Here is a 14,709-nt window from a genome sequence, read left to right on the forward strand (position 1 = left end):
TTCCTTTTATCTGTTTCTTGCCTTTCCTTCCACCTTTGACCTTTGATGTTGGAGAAATATTAGCTTGTTTGCATACCTGCTCAAGCTTTTGCTCAACAGACTCCTCCAGGTCATCCTCATTAATGTGACAATTCTCTTTATCCTCCAGATGACTGTCTATATTTCCAGCATTATGGGAAACAATATCATGTAATCTCTGCATAGGGGAATCAAATCTTCAAAAACTGTAAAGGCTGAGCCAATGAACTACTGAGAACAATAGCATTTTATGTAGTTGGTTGAGGTGAATGGAGTCCACCTCCCCTGGATCATCTATGCCAACACTATCTCCATTCACCACCTCACCTCCCAGATCCTTTTCCTCATCCACCCTATCCCCCCATTTATTAGAAGGAGAACTAACTTCCAATAAACCATCATGATCTACAACCACCTCCTCTTGGTTACTGTGAACTTGTCCAGTTTCCCTTTTGTTCTCAGCTTCCTCTCTATTTACTATGATCTCCTTCTCTTTGTCTACTCCTTCTTCTATATTGGATGTACCTATAGGTGGCATAACTGCAGAATCAACCTTGTCCTCCTTCTCCTTAACTTCAGTTGCAAGAGAGCTATCCTCCACTATATTAACATTCAACCCCACAGTTTACACTTCCACCTCTTCTACTTGGAAGGTTAGTTCATCCTCCACAGGTTCTACTCCTTGTTCCATAACCCCTTCATTCTGCAAAGCTTCAAAAGCATTTGAGTTTGAACTTCTGCTACATTCCCATTTATAGGTCTCCCATCTATAAACTTTTCTGGATTCTTTTCTTTTGTAAACACCCTTTTATCTTTGACAGTATTCCAATCTTCAGGACCCCCACCATATCTCCCCCCTGGTTTTCTAAAATTCCTATGTTTCCTATGATGCCCCTTATTTGGCTAAGCATCTTGAGATTCTGCAGTCTTTCCCTTGTCTTCTTTTTCTACATGTACCACTCTCAGTTCTGGATGTAAGATCCTGCAACCTTCTTCATTATGACCCTGCATCTTACACCTTGTGCAGTATTTGGGTAAAACATCATACTGAATTTGTACCTTGACAATCCTAGAAATACCATACTTCTCATCTGTGATCTTCATGTTAACTACTTTTGGAAGATTAGCAGCAAGATCTACTATAACTTTAACTGTAGCACAGTTTGGTCGAGTTTTATTAATAGTGGCCATATCCAGATGCAACGGTTTACCAACTGCTGATGCTAGAGAGAATAAAGAGTTCTTCACAAAGATAGTTGGCAATAAATTTGGAAAGGATATCCAAGCCATCGCCATTGTAGTTTCCTCATCAATTTTGAATCTAGTATCATATAACAAAGGCCTCATCTGGTACATTCCTCCATCTCTCGACTTAATGTAATGAGTCGTTTTTGCCATTATCTGTAGGTAGTCTTTAAACCTTTCAAACCTCATAAGGATATGTCTATTTCTAAACAATCCAATACGACAGTCTCCTTTAATCCCACACTGCAATGGAATCCGATTCCTCAATTCTTCAAGTTCCAGCCAACCATATGAGAACTTACCAATTACAGCATATTGGAGCTTCTCAATTATGTTCATACGATCAACTTCTACTTCTGTCCATTCCACCACGTGTTCTCCATCAACTATATCGACTGGTTTGATTGGAATAGGCTCAATGACATTTTCCATCGTCTGCATGGTGTCATTACCATCTTTATTCACTATTGTTGCAAAGTTCTTAGTACGTGTCATCGTGTCTACATGGTTTTCATGGTTGTTAGGGTTTTTAGGGTTTGTAGGGTTTATAGAGGAAGATACTGCCATGTGAGGGTTCTTGGAGGAAGAAGGGGTGGTCAAAGGAGGGTATTATAGTATGGAGGAGATTGCCAAAGGCTGGCCGGCCACCTTGACCAGTGGTCGGCGCCGCCATGAAGGTTTAGAATAAGGTTAGGATATGCATGGGAATAGGAGAGAGAAGAGAGATTTTTCTATAATAACCATGAGCTGGGGTGAATTCTCTTTTTCTTTTTTTCTCTTTTTTTTAAAAAAAAAATTGAAAAACAAAATTGTAACCTTTCTCTGTTTGTGCAATATTTATAATTGACATGTGATTAGTTGAATGAAAATTTATATTCTATTAGAATTGGTATTGCGAAATTGTGTCTAACTGCATAATACTTACCATTTTCTTATAAGTACCGGTCCCTTTTTTTATGTAGAAGCTTCCAGATGATTAAATTAGCCATGCGGACTATCTTCTCAAGTATTATTGGCATGTAATTGGCTGATTTAACTATATGAAGGATCATAGTCAAATTTGTATAGTGCTTTTGACCCATTTACACCCAGTGACCCTTTCCCGAGCCCTATTAGTAGGATTTTGACCCGCGGGGATGGGTGGCACGGTTCCCGAGGTATCGAAAAAGATTTATGATGACTTATTAGAAATAGAGCCTTAAGGTGAAAAGCAGTTGATCGATAGTTGACTTTTGGTTAAACGGACCTTTTTCGAGAATCCGTCGATTCTGAGAGGTCAGGAGGGTCGATTATGACGTGGTGGAATGTTCAAGAGAAGCCATACGAAATATGCACATAGCAAACACCATAATAAGAAGCTTCGGATGTTTCACCTTCCCTCTTATGATTATTAATATCAAACCACAGCTCACGACAATGAATCATGTAGAATGTGTAGGAATGATATGCATGCATCAATCTCAAGTGTAAATCATAATCAAATCTCAATCGTGCCACACATGAACACATATCACAATATCAATATCAAGTCAATTCCTTTCCTCTATCCATGTTAATGTCAAGATAAGTGAGAGACAATTGAATCATAATCACAAAATGACAACTAAGTACAAGTCCAATATCACACACATGGCAACAAGCCAATAAACCAAAAAGAGGGAAAAAGCCCACAAATTAGTCAACAACACCCATCCTAAGAATATCCATCCCAACTTCATACCCGAAGGCGTAACATGCTTTCTCTATCAATAACTGACTTCTACATATGCTTCGCTAACAAAAGTCTAACCAAAAGGTAAGTCGTAACCTACCTCGATGCCGAATAGGTGCCACGAACTAATCCAGTTGAGCCTTGCCTTTCCTCTTAAAAGAGCCTCAGAATGATTAACGTTTATCAAATATAAATTCTACGTTAGAATGTGAATCTAAGGATACCCATATTGCCATAATTGTACCCAAAATAGCAAAAAATCGACCCACAAGGGCAATATAGTAATTTCAATGAAAAATTGTGTTCAATATAGTCAAAATAGTACGCTACGAGTCTAAAAGAGTCTAATGATACCCTATTGCTATACTTTAATTCGAAACTCCAAAACGAACCCAAGAAGGTAACCTCGAGCCCGCAAGGACAAAACTGAAAATTTATGTCAAAATTAGTTTACCCATAGCTTAATTAATCTAGATCCAGAAAACCATTCAAAAAGCCATTATCTTGATCATCAAAACCATGATTTTCCACTTTTCAACTTTTGGATTCAAAACCCCAATTTTTCCCAATCAAACTCGGATAAAATCGATAACCAACGAAATAAACTTAAGGAAACATCAAAATACAGGTTAATACTTACCCCCTCATTGAGATGAGAACGCCGCGAAATTCACCTCAAACGGAGCTCTAGAACTCAAGATATGGTCAAAATACAAAATGAACATATTTGATTTTTAATACATAGAGATTTCAGCCCCAGCTGACCAGTTTCCACTCCAGCAGACACACCAGGTACAACAATAGTTTTCCGTGCTAAATAAGCAGAACTTTCTCATACGAAGGTGAAACGCGACAATTATTTTTGCTATGTCTTCGTAATTACGATACGGATCTAATGGTTCTATCAAAACACAAAAAAAAATGTCATTTGATCAATATGGTACCCTTTATGGCCAAAGAAACTCTGGTGAAAACATTAAGTACGGGCGCGACACAACCCAAATCCATCCGAAACTCTTCGGAATGTGACAAAAACTTGCGGACAAGTCCAAAATAATCATATAAACTTGTTGAAACTTTTGAAACATCAATATAAGGTCATCTTGACCCGATATTGACCGTGGTCAACTCTAACTCTTTAACTTAACTAGTTTCTCCACGAATGACTCAAATCACACCCCAAACCCTTCGGGAACCAAAACAATCACTCCACTAAGTCATAAACAACCATCCAGACCTCTCAAAATTAACGAATTTATAAAAAAGGTCCGTTTACCCAAAAGTCAACTATCGATCAAATGTTTTTCACTTTAAGGTTCTATTTTACAAAAGTCACCATAAATCTCCCTTACTATCTCAAGAACTATGCCACCCATCCCCGTTGGTCAAAATTAAACTAATAGGGCTCAGGGAGGGGTCAATGGAGGTAAATGGGTTGGAAGCACTATAACGACCAAACGGGTCATTACAGTTGGTTAATCATTTACCTAGACACTTAATGGATTCGAGGACTAGACGTTTCCACCTATGCTATGAATGTAGGCTACTGAGATCTAATGTGGTTCATATTACTGCCAGTCTTATGTGGATGTACTTAGTGACTGACGTGGAAGTGCTTAGTGATTGCATATTTGACTGCTTATATGCCTATCTTTCAATTTCTTTCTTTACATATGTTAGCTAATTGTTATCGGCTTATGATGCCTACCAGTATGTGTTGTTTGTACTGATGCTACCTTCCTGCATTGTTTTATGAGTGCAGAGTTTGCTACAAATTCCACTTTAGGCCCTCGTGGGTGAGTTCCTAAGGCAGTCAGTTGGAGTTTTCAGGGTGAGCCATGTTTTGATTCGCTGCCCGGAGACTCTTCTATCCTACTATCTTTATTTCATATCTTAAGATAGACTTGTATATTTCAAGCTTGTATCTTTCAAACTTTTTTTAGTAGCTCTTGTACTATTCAGACCAGATTCCTTGGGTAGTTGTTGTATTCCCAATTACTATCTATTTATTATTTTAGACTTCTATTGCTCTTATTATTTATTTATGTTGTTGGATGAATCTTTAAGGGACGAGTTCGCCTACCTGGTGGGAAAACGTAGGTCCCCGCACGATCATTGATTTGGGTCATGACAAAATTAGATACAAAGTAAGTTCTGACTATTGTATGCAATGATTGTATATTTCAGTGCAATATTAGTGATCTCTTTTTTTCTAAAGTTCATTGTAGTTGGTAAACAGGGAAGGACCAAATAATCAGTGAAAGAACAGTGTTAATTTTTAACTGATTTCATCAGATACCTAGTGGTGACCTAACTATAAATTTAAGTTATGATTTAATAGATTTTTATCAATTATCTTCCTTGGAGTCGATCTTGCTTGAAAGTTCAAGTTCATGTATTTTGAAATGGACAAGTATTTACAAGTACATCGTTTCTGTTTGTCACACAATCGTATAGTAAAAATTTTGTAGATGCAAGAAAAATAATTTATAAGAAAATCAAGGTTGTAATTTATATATTTAAAATCGTTGGAAAAAAAAAAAGATTGTATGTTTTTATATACCAAAAATGGCAGGCATATTGGCTGGCCATAGTATTTATTTTATTTTATATAGGTATCTTATCTAATAAATTCTTAATTAGATTTGATGAATAAAGTCACACGTTTATGAGGAAGTAAATGTTGCGCAATTGTTTTCTTCATACGGTTTCAATTATAACTTGGAGACTCATATTGAAAACACTTTGTAATGTAAAATACAAGAAATTGGTCATATGCAAACTCTAGAGACTTGTGTTTTCTTCTTTCGTGAGCCCTTCCTTTCTTTTACGAAATAATATAAAAGATAATGTCTACATTATGTGTCACATATTCTAATTTTGTTGGAAAGATTGTCGCTTAAATATTTCATCAACAAGGTAAACAACACAATACGCAATGGAATATATGAAAGTGCGTATGGTGCGATTATGTATTGCACGTTCATAACGTGATAATCTAAACAAATTCATTCTCTCTCGAATTAGTGTGATACAATGAAAAGGTATGATACAACCGACTGATAACTTAAACAGTTATTATTCGTTTTGAATCATGTTATAATTTAGACCGTTCGTACCATTTACTATATATGGTAATGATATTTAAATTTTGTTCATATGTTATTCTGTAATGATCCGCTTGGTCTTTATAATCTTTTCCGTAATTTTGACCTGAGGGGACCATTGAGATGCTTCCCGATGTTTGCGGGGTTGATTTTGGTGACTTTTTGGGAAAAATTGAATTTAAGCGAAAAAGAGTTGACTGAAAGTTGACTTTTGTGTAAACGGACCTTTTTTGGAAATTCGTCGATTCCGAGAGGTTCGGATGGTCATTTGGAACTTTTATGCATATCTAGTTTGGTTCCCAATGCACTCAGGTGCATTTTGGACATGGGTTGGGAAGTTGGAATTGAGGTATCAGGGGTTGACTCAGTCAACGAGACCTCCATTGGGAATTTCGAGGCCACGAGCACATTCGTAGTGTGTTTTCATGTGTGTCTATGTATGTGATTTGTGAGCAGATCACCTCGAGTATTAGTCCGGATTTCGAATTGAGCTTGTGTTTATTTTGGGAAAATCTATGATGTTGTCTGCCCTGGCGGCACTATTACCGCCATAGCGCTGGTATTAGACGTTGTGGCAGCCCAGTGCATTTGAAGGCAGACCGTCTCGGTGGTCTGAGAAGCCGTCGAGGCGGTCCCGCTGCCGCCGAATCGGTATCGGGCCTGGTTATTTCATTAATTGGGTATTAAAAGCCCATAGTGTCTCATTTATTACTATTCTGAAATCTGAGCTTTTGGGACCAAATCTAGGGTATTCTTGGAGAAGATTCTTGGTGGTAATTCCTTCTAATCCCTTTGCTATTCCATTATCCCTAATCATCTTAGAATCCCTTTAACTTGATAATTCATTAAGTGATTGAAGATTAAAAGTGGGATTAATGAGTTATTATTCTAGGATTCTAAATCATGATTTGTTGGTTGGGTTAGCTTCTTTAAGCATTGAATTGATGATTGGAATCCCTTATTTCTTAATTTCTTCGTAATTAGAGGCTAATTTGTGGAATTGGAAGTTAGGATTTATACCCAAAGTTGGGGGGTTTTTCTAGAATCTGAAATTGAGTGAATTGTTGATTATTCTAGCTTGCTATTGATGGGAATTGATTACCTAGAGCTTTAATTTCATGTTGGGACCTTTAGATTCGTAATCTCACCCTTCTAGTTCATAAACCTTATTCCATAGGTTGGGAATTTGGGTCTTGAATAGAAGTAGGGTTTGTTTGATGATTCTTCTCGATTCTAATTCCATGATTCGAATATGCTTAGACTTTCTTGATCTCGAGGCTCAAAGGAAAGGAAAGGCTAAGGTGTGATTGTTGGTGATATTGTTGTTTGGCCTTCCAGGTAGGTTACGGTTTATGCTATGGTAAGACTTCGTTTAGTGAAGCATATATTTAGACGATATTGTCGGAGAAAGCATTTAAACCTTCGGGTATGAAGTTAGGTTGGATATTGTCTTAGGTTGGGTCTTGCTGTGTGATTGGGGCTAGCCACCCCGTTGTGTTGTGACTTGATTTGTTCTATTGTTGTTGGCTTAATGCTAGGTGGTGATAGTAGATATTGAAGACTATTGTTATATCTTGATCATGATATTGTAGTATCTTACTTGTTGACATTTGATACAAGGATAGTCTTCTACTATGATTTATTGTGTAGCCTTTTTCATGATATTGTTGGTGTGCCCATGCGAGGTACTTGTGATATTGATCTGATTATTGACATTGAACTCATACATTGCACGCATTCTCATCCTTCATGATATATTGTTGATTCACTGATGATACTTGAGGAAACGCTGTGATGAGCTGCGCTCGGTTGGATGAGAGTGATATGAGGACCGATATCCGATGGTTGTCCCGGAACTGAGGTTGTACGTAGTGATTGCCGAGGTTTCTGCCAGAATCGTGAGGTAGCGGTTGTCGAGGTTTGTGCCAGAACCATGAGGTACATGGACTTTGCGGGTCCCCTATAGGTTCTGCTACCAACATATGGAGAATTCCGTCCAGAGTACGTGTGTATACAACATTGCATTGCATTCTCATTTCATACATTATTGCATTGTATTGCACCATGGCTTCTATTGTGATATTCTTGTGATGTATTTGTGATATACGGATTCGGACTAAGTATTTGAGACTTAACTCATTTGGGTTTAGATGCTAAACACAGGTGATGATGTGTGCTTGGATTCTGACTTGTGTTTGACTTATACTTTGTTGATTTACCTACCTATCTTACTTTATTGACTTGATATGTGTTAGCTAAACTTAGTCAGCCTATGATACCTACCAGTACTTTTTGTTTGTACTGACCTACACTTGATGCATTCTTTTATGAATATAGGTTCCAGATAGGATCGACCTCTGATTCTCGTGGCTGATTGTGGTGCGAGAGTTATTGCTGAGAGTCTTATAGAGTGAGCATGAGGACATCCACCGCCATGGAGATTCTTCCTTTATCTATGTCTTATTTCATATTCCGAGACATATTCAGACTTTTGATGTATTTTGTTACTTTCAGACTTGTAGTATCTAGTTAGAGGCTCTTGTATAGATTAGACCAGACTCTGGGTAGATTCTGTCATGACCCCAACCGGAGGGCCATGACGGGTACCTGGGGCTAACCTACCGAGCACCACTGAACATACATCTCATACTTATTTATAAGTGGGCCACAAAGATAGCTCATGGGCGTCATCCTCTATAAGGAAATATATCACGCACATCTCTATATAATCATCAATAACTATGCCTATAAACATAAGTCAACAAGGCTGCCAAAATATAATACAACAATATGAACTGATAACGATATGGGACTTCTAGCTACACAGATCTGTCTACGAGCCTCTATATAGAATACAGGAATCCATGAAGACGGGGCAGGACTCCGCCATGCCCAACTATATATATACACAAGAGTAGTACTAATTAACTGCAGCTTCGAAGCAACTGGAGCGCTTTTGAAACTCTGCGGATGAAGTTCCTAAGGATCAGATCCGTCTACCTGCGGGCATGAACGCAGCGTCCACAAGAAGAGACGTTAGTACGAGCGATGTACTGAGTATGTAAGGCATGAATAGAAACATAACAAGAGATAGGGAATATAACATGAAATAAAGAGATAACATGTACTGAATGCCTCTTAGGCGGATACCATGCATGCTTAGCCTTTTCACAAAAACATTTATCATACATATATAACATAATGGTGCTGCGGAACGTGCAGCTCGATCCATAAATATATTATATCATGTTGTATACCCATATATCCCGCGTCCGGGACGATATCATAGTATGTCAACTGATCAGGTAGTTATGCGTATATAACGCTGTCACCCTTTTTCCCATACCCCATATACATATAATATACGCATATATAACGCTGTCATCTTTTCTCATATCATATATACATATATAATATAAATAGCATGCATAAGAGCCCAATTAAAAGTTACTATTTTATCGGAGTGACGTAAGGTCGGTAACCTCCGACATATCATTATGGAATCATCGTCATCGCTATGTCTGACCTTGAAGGAACAAGTAACATAAGGTGATATCAACAACAATGAATAAAATCAAAAAAATCATGAAATAAGATCAATAATCTCATAATAGCATCAAAACCATAAGCTTTGGAATCTCCAAAAATGGAATCATCATCATCATCATTATCATCATGGAACATACTTATCTTTAGCATTATAAGGAACTCTAAGAATCATGAACTTCTAGCTTTTGGGAATAAGAATGTTATGGAAAACACGTGTAGGTTCGTAAGAAAGAATCATGCCTTTAGAAAGAAAGGGACAGCCTTAACATACCTTTTGGGTCTCCTTAACTACTTAACGCTTATCCTCCCAAGCTCGTAAATCTACATTCAAGAGAATTCATACTATTTTTAGGCTTATCATCATATTCTTATCTTAAGCCTTCAAATTAAGCCCCTTTAGAATCTGCCAAAATTCGGGCAGTATGCCCCTTGTTTATTTCCCTAGCCCGAAATCACAATACCAACAACCAACAACAATAACAACACTAACATCAACAACATCATCATCAATACGAAAATACTCCATAAAACATCCCACACGATGTTTTCCTAATGTCTCAACCAATCACTAGCCTTTATGAAGTCTTAACAACTAAATCTCCATAATACCATTCATAATATCAAAAATAGAGAGTATCCTTACCTCAATCAAAGTTGGAAGAGCTTGAAATCTTATTTATCTTCAATAGATTCCTTCATCCCGTCGAGATTTGATGTTTAGAACAAGAGCTACAAAATCCTATACATTTGCCAAGCCTCGTTGATGGCTATCCTTAACATTTTATGACCAAACTTTGCATATGGACTTGTAGAAACATGCATATATGTTGTGGAAGGGTCTAGAGTTGGAAAAATGACCAAAATGGTCCTTTTATACTTGCCAAGGTCAGTTCCACTAACCTAGAATATTCGCACACTGTAGCTGGCGCGTTCGCGCACTGCTCCGCCGGCGTAACTTGTAACGTCCATAACTCTCTCTGTTCCGATGTCATATCGATGAGCGATTTGTTGCGTTGGAAACTAGACTCAATGAAATTAAATTTTGGCTTTTGTTCCACCTCAAAACTCTTGATATACTAGGAGATATACTTCTCTAAAGTTGACCCAAAATTTCTGTCCAAAATTCTACCAAATTTTCGACAAATTTATTTTCTTCGATTTTCTTGATCCCACAACCTTTAGACACTTGCTTAACACTTTTTAAGAGTACTACTTAACATTATAAGGGTTCCATGACCTCTCCGAGCTTACGTTAGTTTACTCACGACGCAAACGACGCGGAAATTTTCGAGGTGTAACAAATTCGAGGTATTTTCTTATTTCCGCACATTCTATATGATTATAGTCATACTTACGTGATTCTTATCTCTTCCTTTTGTTTATTGTTTATTTATGACTTTGCAATTGTTGGAATAAGGATTCGCCTACTGAGGACGGAAAAGTAGGTGCCCGCACGACTTAGCTAAATTGGGTTGTGACATATTCCATGACTACAAGCAAGATCAAAATTTGCAACCATTATTTTTCTTGGTATGTATACTAGTAGGACTAATACAACCCACATAACCTAAACCACATAACCTAAACCACATCATCAAGTACAATACAAGTCAATAATTGTATAAAGTACGGCGACAAGCCCAAATAATTAGAAATCATATCAAGCCAGTGGATTTAGCACCACAACCATGCTCGAAAGCCCATCATTCTTTCCTCATCAATAATTATACAACACATGCGATTCGCTAATCAAAGTCTAACAAAGGTAAGTTGTAACCTACCTCGATCGCTGAATACGAGCCACGAACATCCATCTTGAGCTTCTCCATTTTTAGGAACACATCTGAACGAGCGAAGTCTATGCAAGAAAGTATTCCACATTAGCAAGCAATACGATGAACATTCAAACTACCATACTCCTAGAAGAACTCCAACGATTCTAAGAAAACGACCCGATGCTCACAAGGGCAAATTCAGAATTTTCGTAAAACTAGCCTACTTGAAGCTCCAACAGTCAACAACCTAAGTTTCATACTTAACTAACCCCAAATGAGCTTTCAATTCCTCTAATTACCAAAAAACCCCAATTTCCTAACAAAACCCTACACTAACCCATTTGAGAAATCCATTTTGAATTAGACATTGGAGTTGGAAAATAACATCCCCAAGCTAAAAACTAAGCTACACTTCCAAAACAAAGCATGATTTTAGTTAAAGAAAACCATTTACCCACCTAGGGTTTTTACAAATAAAAAGAGTACCCCTCCCCCCCCCCCCCCCCCCCCCGCCCCAACCCCAACCCAAAAAAAAAAAAAAAAAAAAAAAAAAAAAAAAAAAAAACTGGACCCAAACATGAATGAACTATTAGGAAGATAAAGGAACGAAAAAGGAGCAATAACAAAAGGTTTAGATCTTACCCTCGCCAAGCAACCAAGGAATCCTTTGAAATTTCTCAAAAATATTCTTTAGAAAGTTTAGTGGGTGAAAATGAGGTCCAATCCTGAAATGGGGAAATAAATGTCTGTTCTGACGAGCGATCTCCGCTTTCGCGAGCCACTGCACGCCTACGCGATGTTGCCTCTGCAGAAGGTTTTTCGCATATTCGGACACAATAATTCTCCAAATTCCTCACCTTTGTGAACGAGTTCTCGCAGACATGGGCTCACCGAAGCAGCCCTCCAAATGCAGGGGCGAGGCACCTATTTACAAAAATCCTAAATTGGTAATTTCTTTCCAAATCGGCTATAGGTCACCTCTACCCGTTAATCCCACGCGTAAAATACTACTGTTGCAAGTCCAAATGAAGGGGTATTTCCGAGAAAAAGAGGGAATGCTCCTAACGACCAAACGGGTCGTTACATAGATTTTGTTTTTAACCTTATAGTAATTTCACCTAAAACACTAGGGGAAAGATAAGCAAGAACAATGAAAATGGAGGGGAAATTATACAAGAAAAGAGATAAAGAGATTATGACGTTGAAACTGATTTTATGCTGAAGGTACATAAGAGATTTCACATTTACTCTTTGTTTTCATTGTGTTGATATAAGCTGAAAAATAATGTTGAAGGCACATAAGAGATCATTTATGGAGAAGGTGTCCTAAAATGTACGAGCCTTCAGTGTTTGGAAAAGTTGCCTCAATTGTCACATCGCAATAGGAAAGTGTACTTTTTCAGATTCTTAAAATTTTAAAATATGCACTGAAGGTGCTTTATCAGAGATGAGCCTTTAATTTAAAATATTCACTGAAGGTTCAAGGATAGTAGAGCACCATCAGTGTAAATATGTTTAACGGACCGTTTATTTTTTGACGTGAAAGTTGCACACTGAAGGTGCTCTACCAGGTATGTGTCTTCACCATTTAGGTTCCAGAATTTCTAACAAACCGTTTATTGGATTTATCCCACAAAATACATCATTTCGGTCAAAATTTAGTGCTTTTGTGCCTTATTGGAAAAATCACAACCTATTCAATGTGAAAAGATGTTGTTCAAATTGCATCCTTTCTCCTGGTGTCTTTTCGGAAGAAAAAAGAATAATTCATTTCATTCACACATCTTTAAAACCCAATAATCCGCCACATGAATGGGGAATGGCTATATGATGGAAATATGCATGAAGAACAATGTGATTGGCAAGTAAAGATTAATCGCATCTAGACAAGTAGGTTTCGTTTTGAACTTACCGTAGCGAACGTATAAGTAAAAGAAGGTTGTCGTCGTCGCCTTTGTACTGCGCGGTAGAAGCAGCAGTGGAGGTGACAAAGAAAAAAAAGAACTGACAGGTAGTAAAGAATAGAACGAGACAGTATGAGATCACAAAGTAGATTTTTACGAGTATTTATTTGGCAAGTGGATATCCTAATTAGAGAAACACTAATTGAAAAGTGATTGACTAGAATTGTGTCAAAGTCTTATTAGTTGTTATTGATTAATTAATGATATTCTTTAGATTGGATGAGATTAGCGTTTGTTGCACAAATAGGTTGACAGAACCGAAATTCCAAATTTTACATATAACTAGGTCTTTCTTGATAATCATGGCATCCGATCCACTTTGCGCACACCTCGACTGATTTCATAGGGTACCTGCTACTCCTCAACATCAAAGGTATCGGGTACTCTATCTACCAAACTTCAATAGATGAGAGGAAATAACAGTGCTTTTGCCTCTGGTATGATTTGAACTCGAGCCCTTATGACTCTCAACTCATTTTATGACCAATGGATCCTTTATCAGTCATTCACTGGCCTTTATTTTATGTAAACAACACTCACTCTAATGGCGTACCTTTTGCGTGACGGGTCACCGAGGAAATAGGAACAAACCACATATAAGTAGCATTATTATGAAACGTTAAAGACTACATATAACTAAGTTGATTGGACTTAGATGCTACATATAACTAAGTTGATTGGACATAAATAGAGTATCTTTCATACTCATTAAAAGGACAACACTAACCTAAATAAATGAACAATGAGCAACAAACTTATAATTAGAAAATGCTAAAAATAAAAGTATTACATGCTCAATTAATATACTAAGGATACCCATCATTCTCTTTGTCAACATTGTTATCACTAGCACCAGAGTTTTATCAGGAACATTCTTATCTACATGTTCAATGAGTTGTTTCTTTCTTTCATCAAGTTTAGTCTATTTTGTTTTTCTTTTCGTTCCTTTCGTTAAGTTTATTATGCTTTTTTTTTTCATAGAATAAAAAAGTGTAGACTACACTTGAGGAAAGAAAGAAACAGCTCAATGAAAATATAGACAAGAATGTTGCAAATGAAACTGGTGGTGATGATAACAATGCTTAACATCAAATAGCTTTAACAAACTTTTAATTTCTCTAGCACCATTTTTTTTTTTTTTTTTACTATCAAATAAAAAACTTGATGCTAGAGAAATTAAAAGTTCATTGAAGCTTTTTCCCTCAACAAGTTGATTGAAGAGGTTCTCCATTTCCTTCTCCTAAAACATTTACTCTAATTTTCCCAATATATTTTTCCTTGAAAGTAGGTTTCATAGAATAAGAGTGTATAACTTGATATAATTACGGTAGGACTGCATA

At 37.1% G+C, this 14,709-nt stretch overlaps 1 protein-coding gene across 1 annotated transcript; it reads right to left on the minus strand.

Moving 5' to 3' along the window:
- Nucleotides 1-921: 921 nt before the first annotated feature.
- Nucleotides 922-1,758, minus strand: LOC132613185 (uncharacterized). Its single transcript, XM_060327232.1, has one exon. It carries the CDS (start codon nt 1,756-1,758, stop codon nt 922-924), a length of 837 nt encoding a protein of 278 aa, XP_060183215.1.
- Between the last annotated feature and the right edge of the window lie 12,951 nt (nt 1,759-14,709).

This window comes from Lycium barbarum, chromosome 10 (assembly GCF_019175385.1).
Source record: "Lycium barbarum isolate Lr01 chromosome 10, ASM1917538v2, whole genome shotgun sequence".
Lineage (NCBI taxonomy): Eukaryota > Viridiplantae > Streptophyta > Magnoliopsida > Solanales > Solanaceae > Lycium > Lycium barbarum.

Bases quoted from the DNA above. Each gene is read 5' to 3' on its own strand.
- LOC132613185 (XM_060327232.1), bottom strand. From the start codon at position 1,758: ATGACACGTACTAAGAACTTTGCAACAATAGTGAATAAAGATGGTAAT.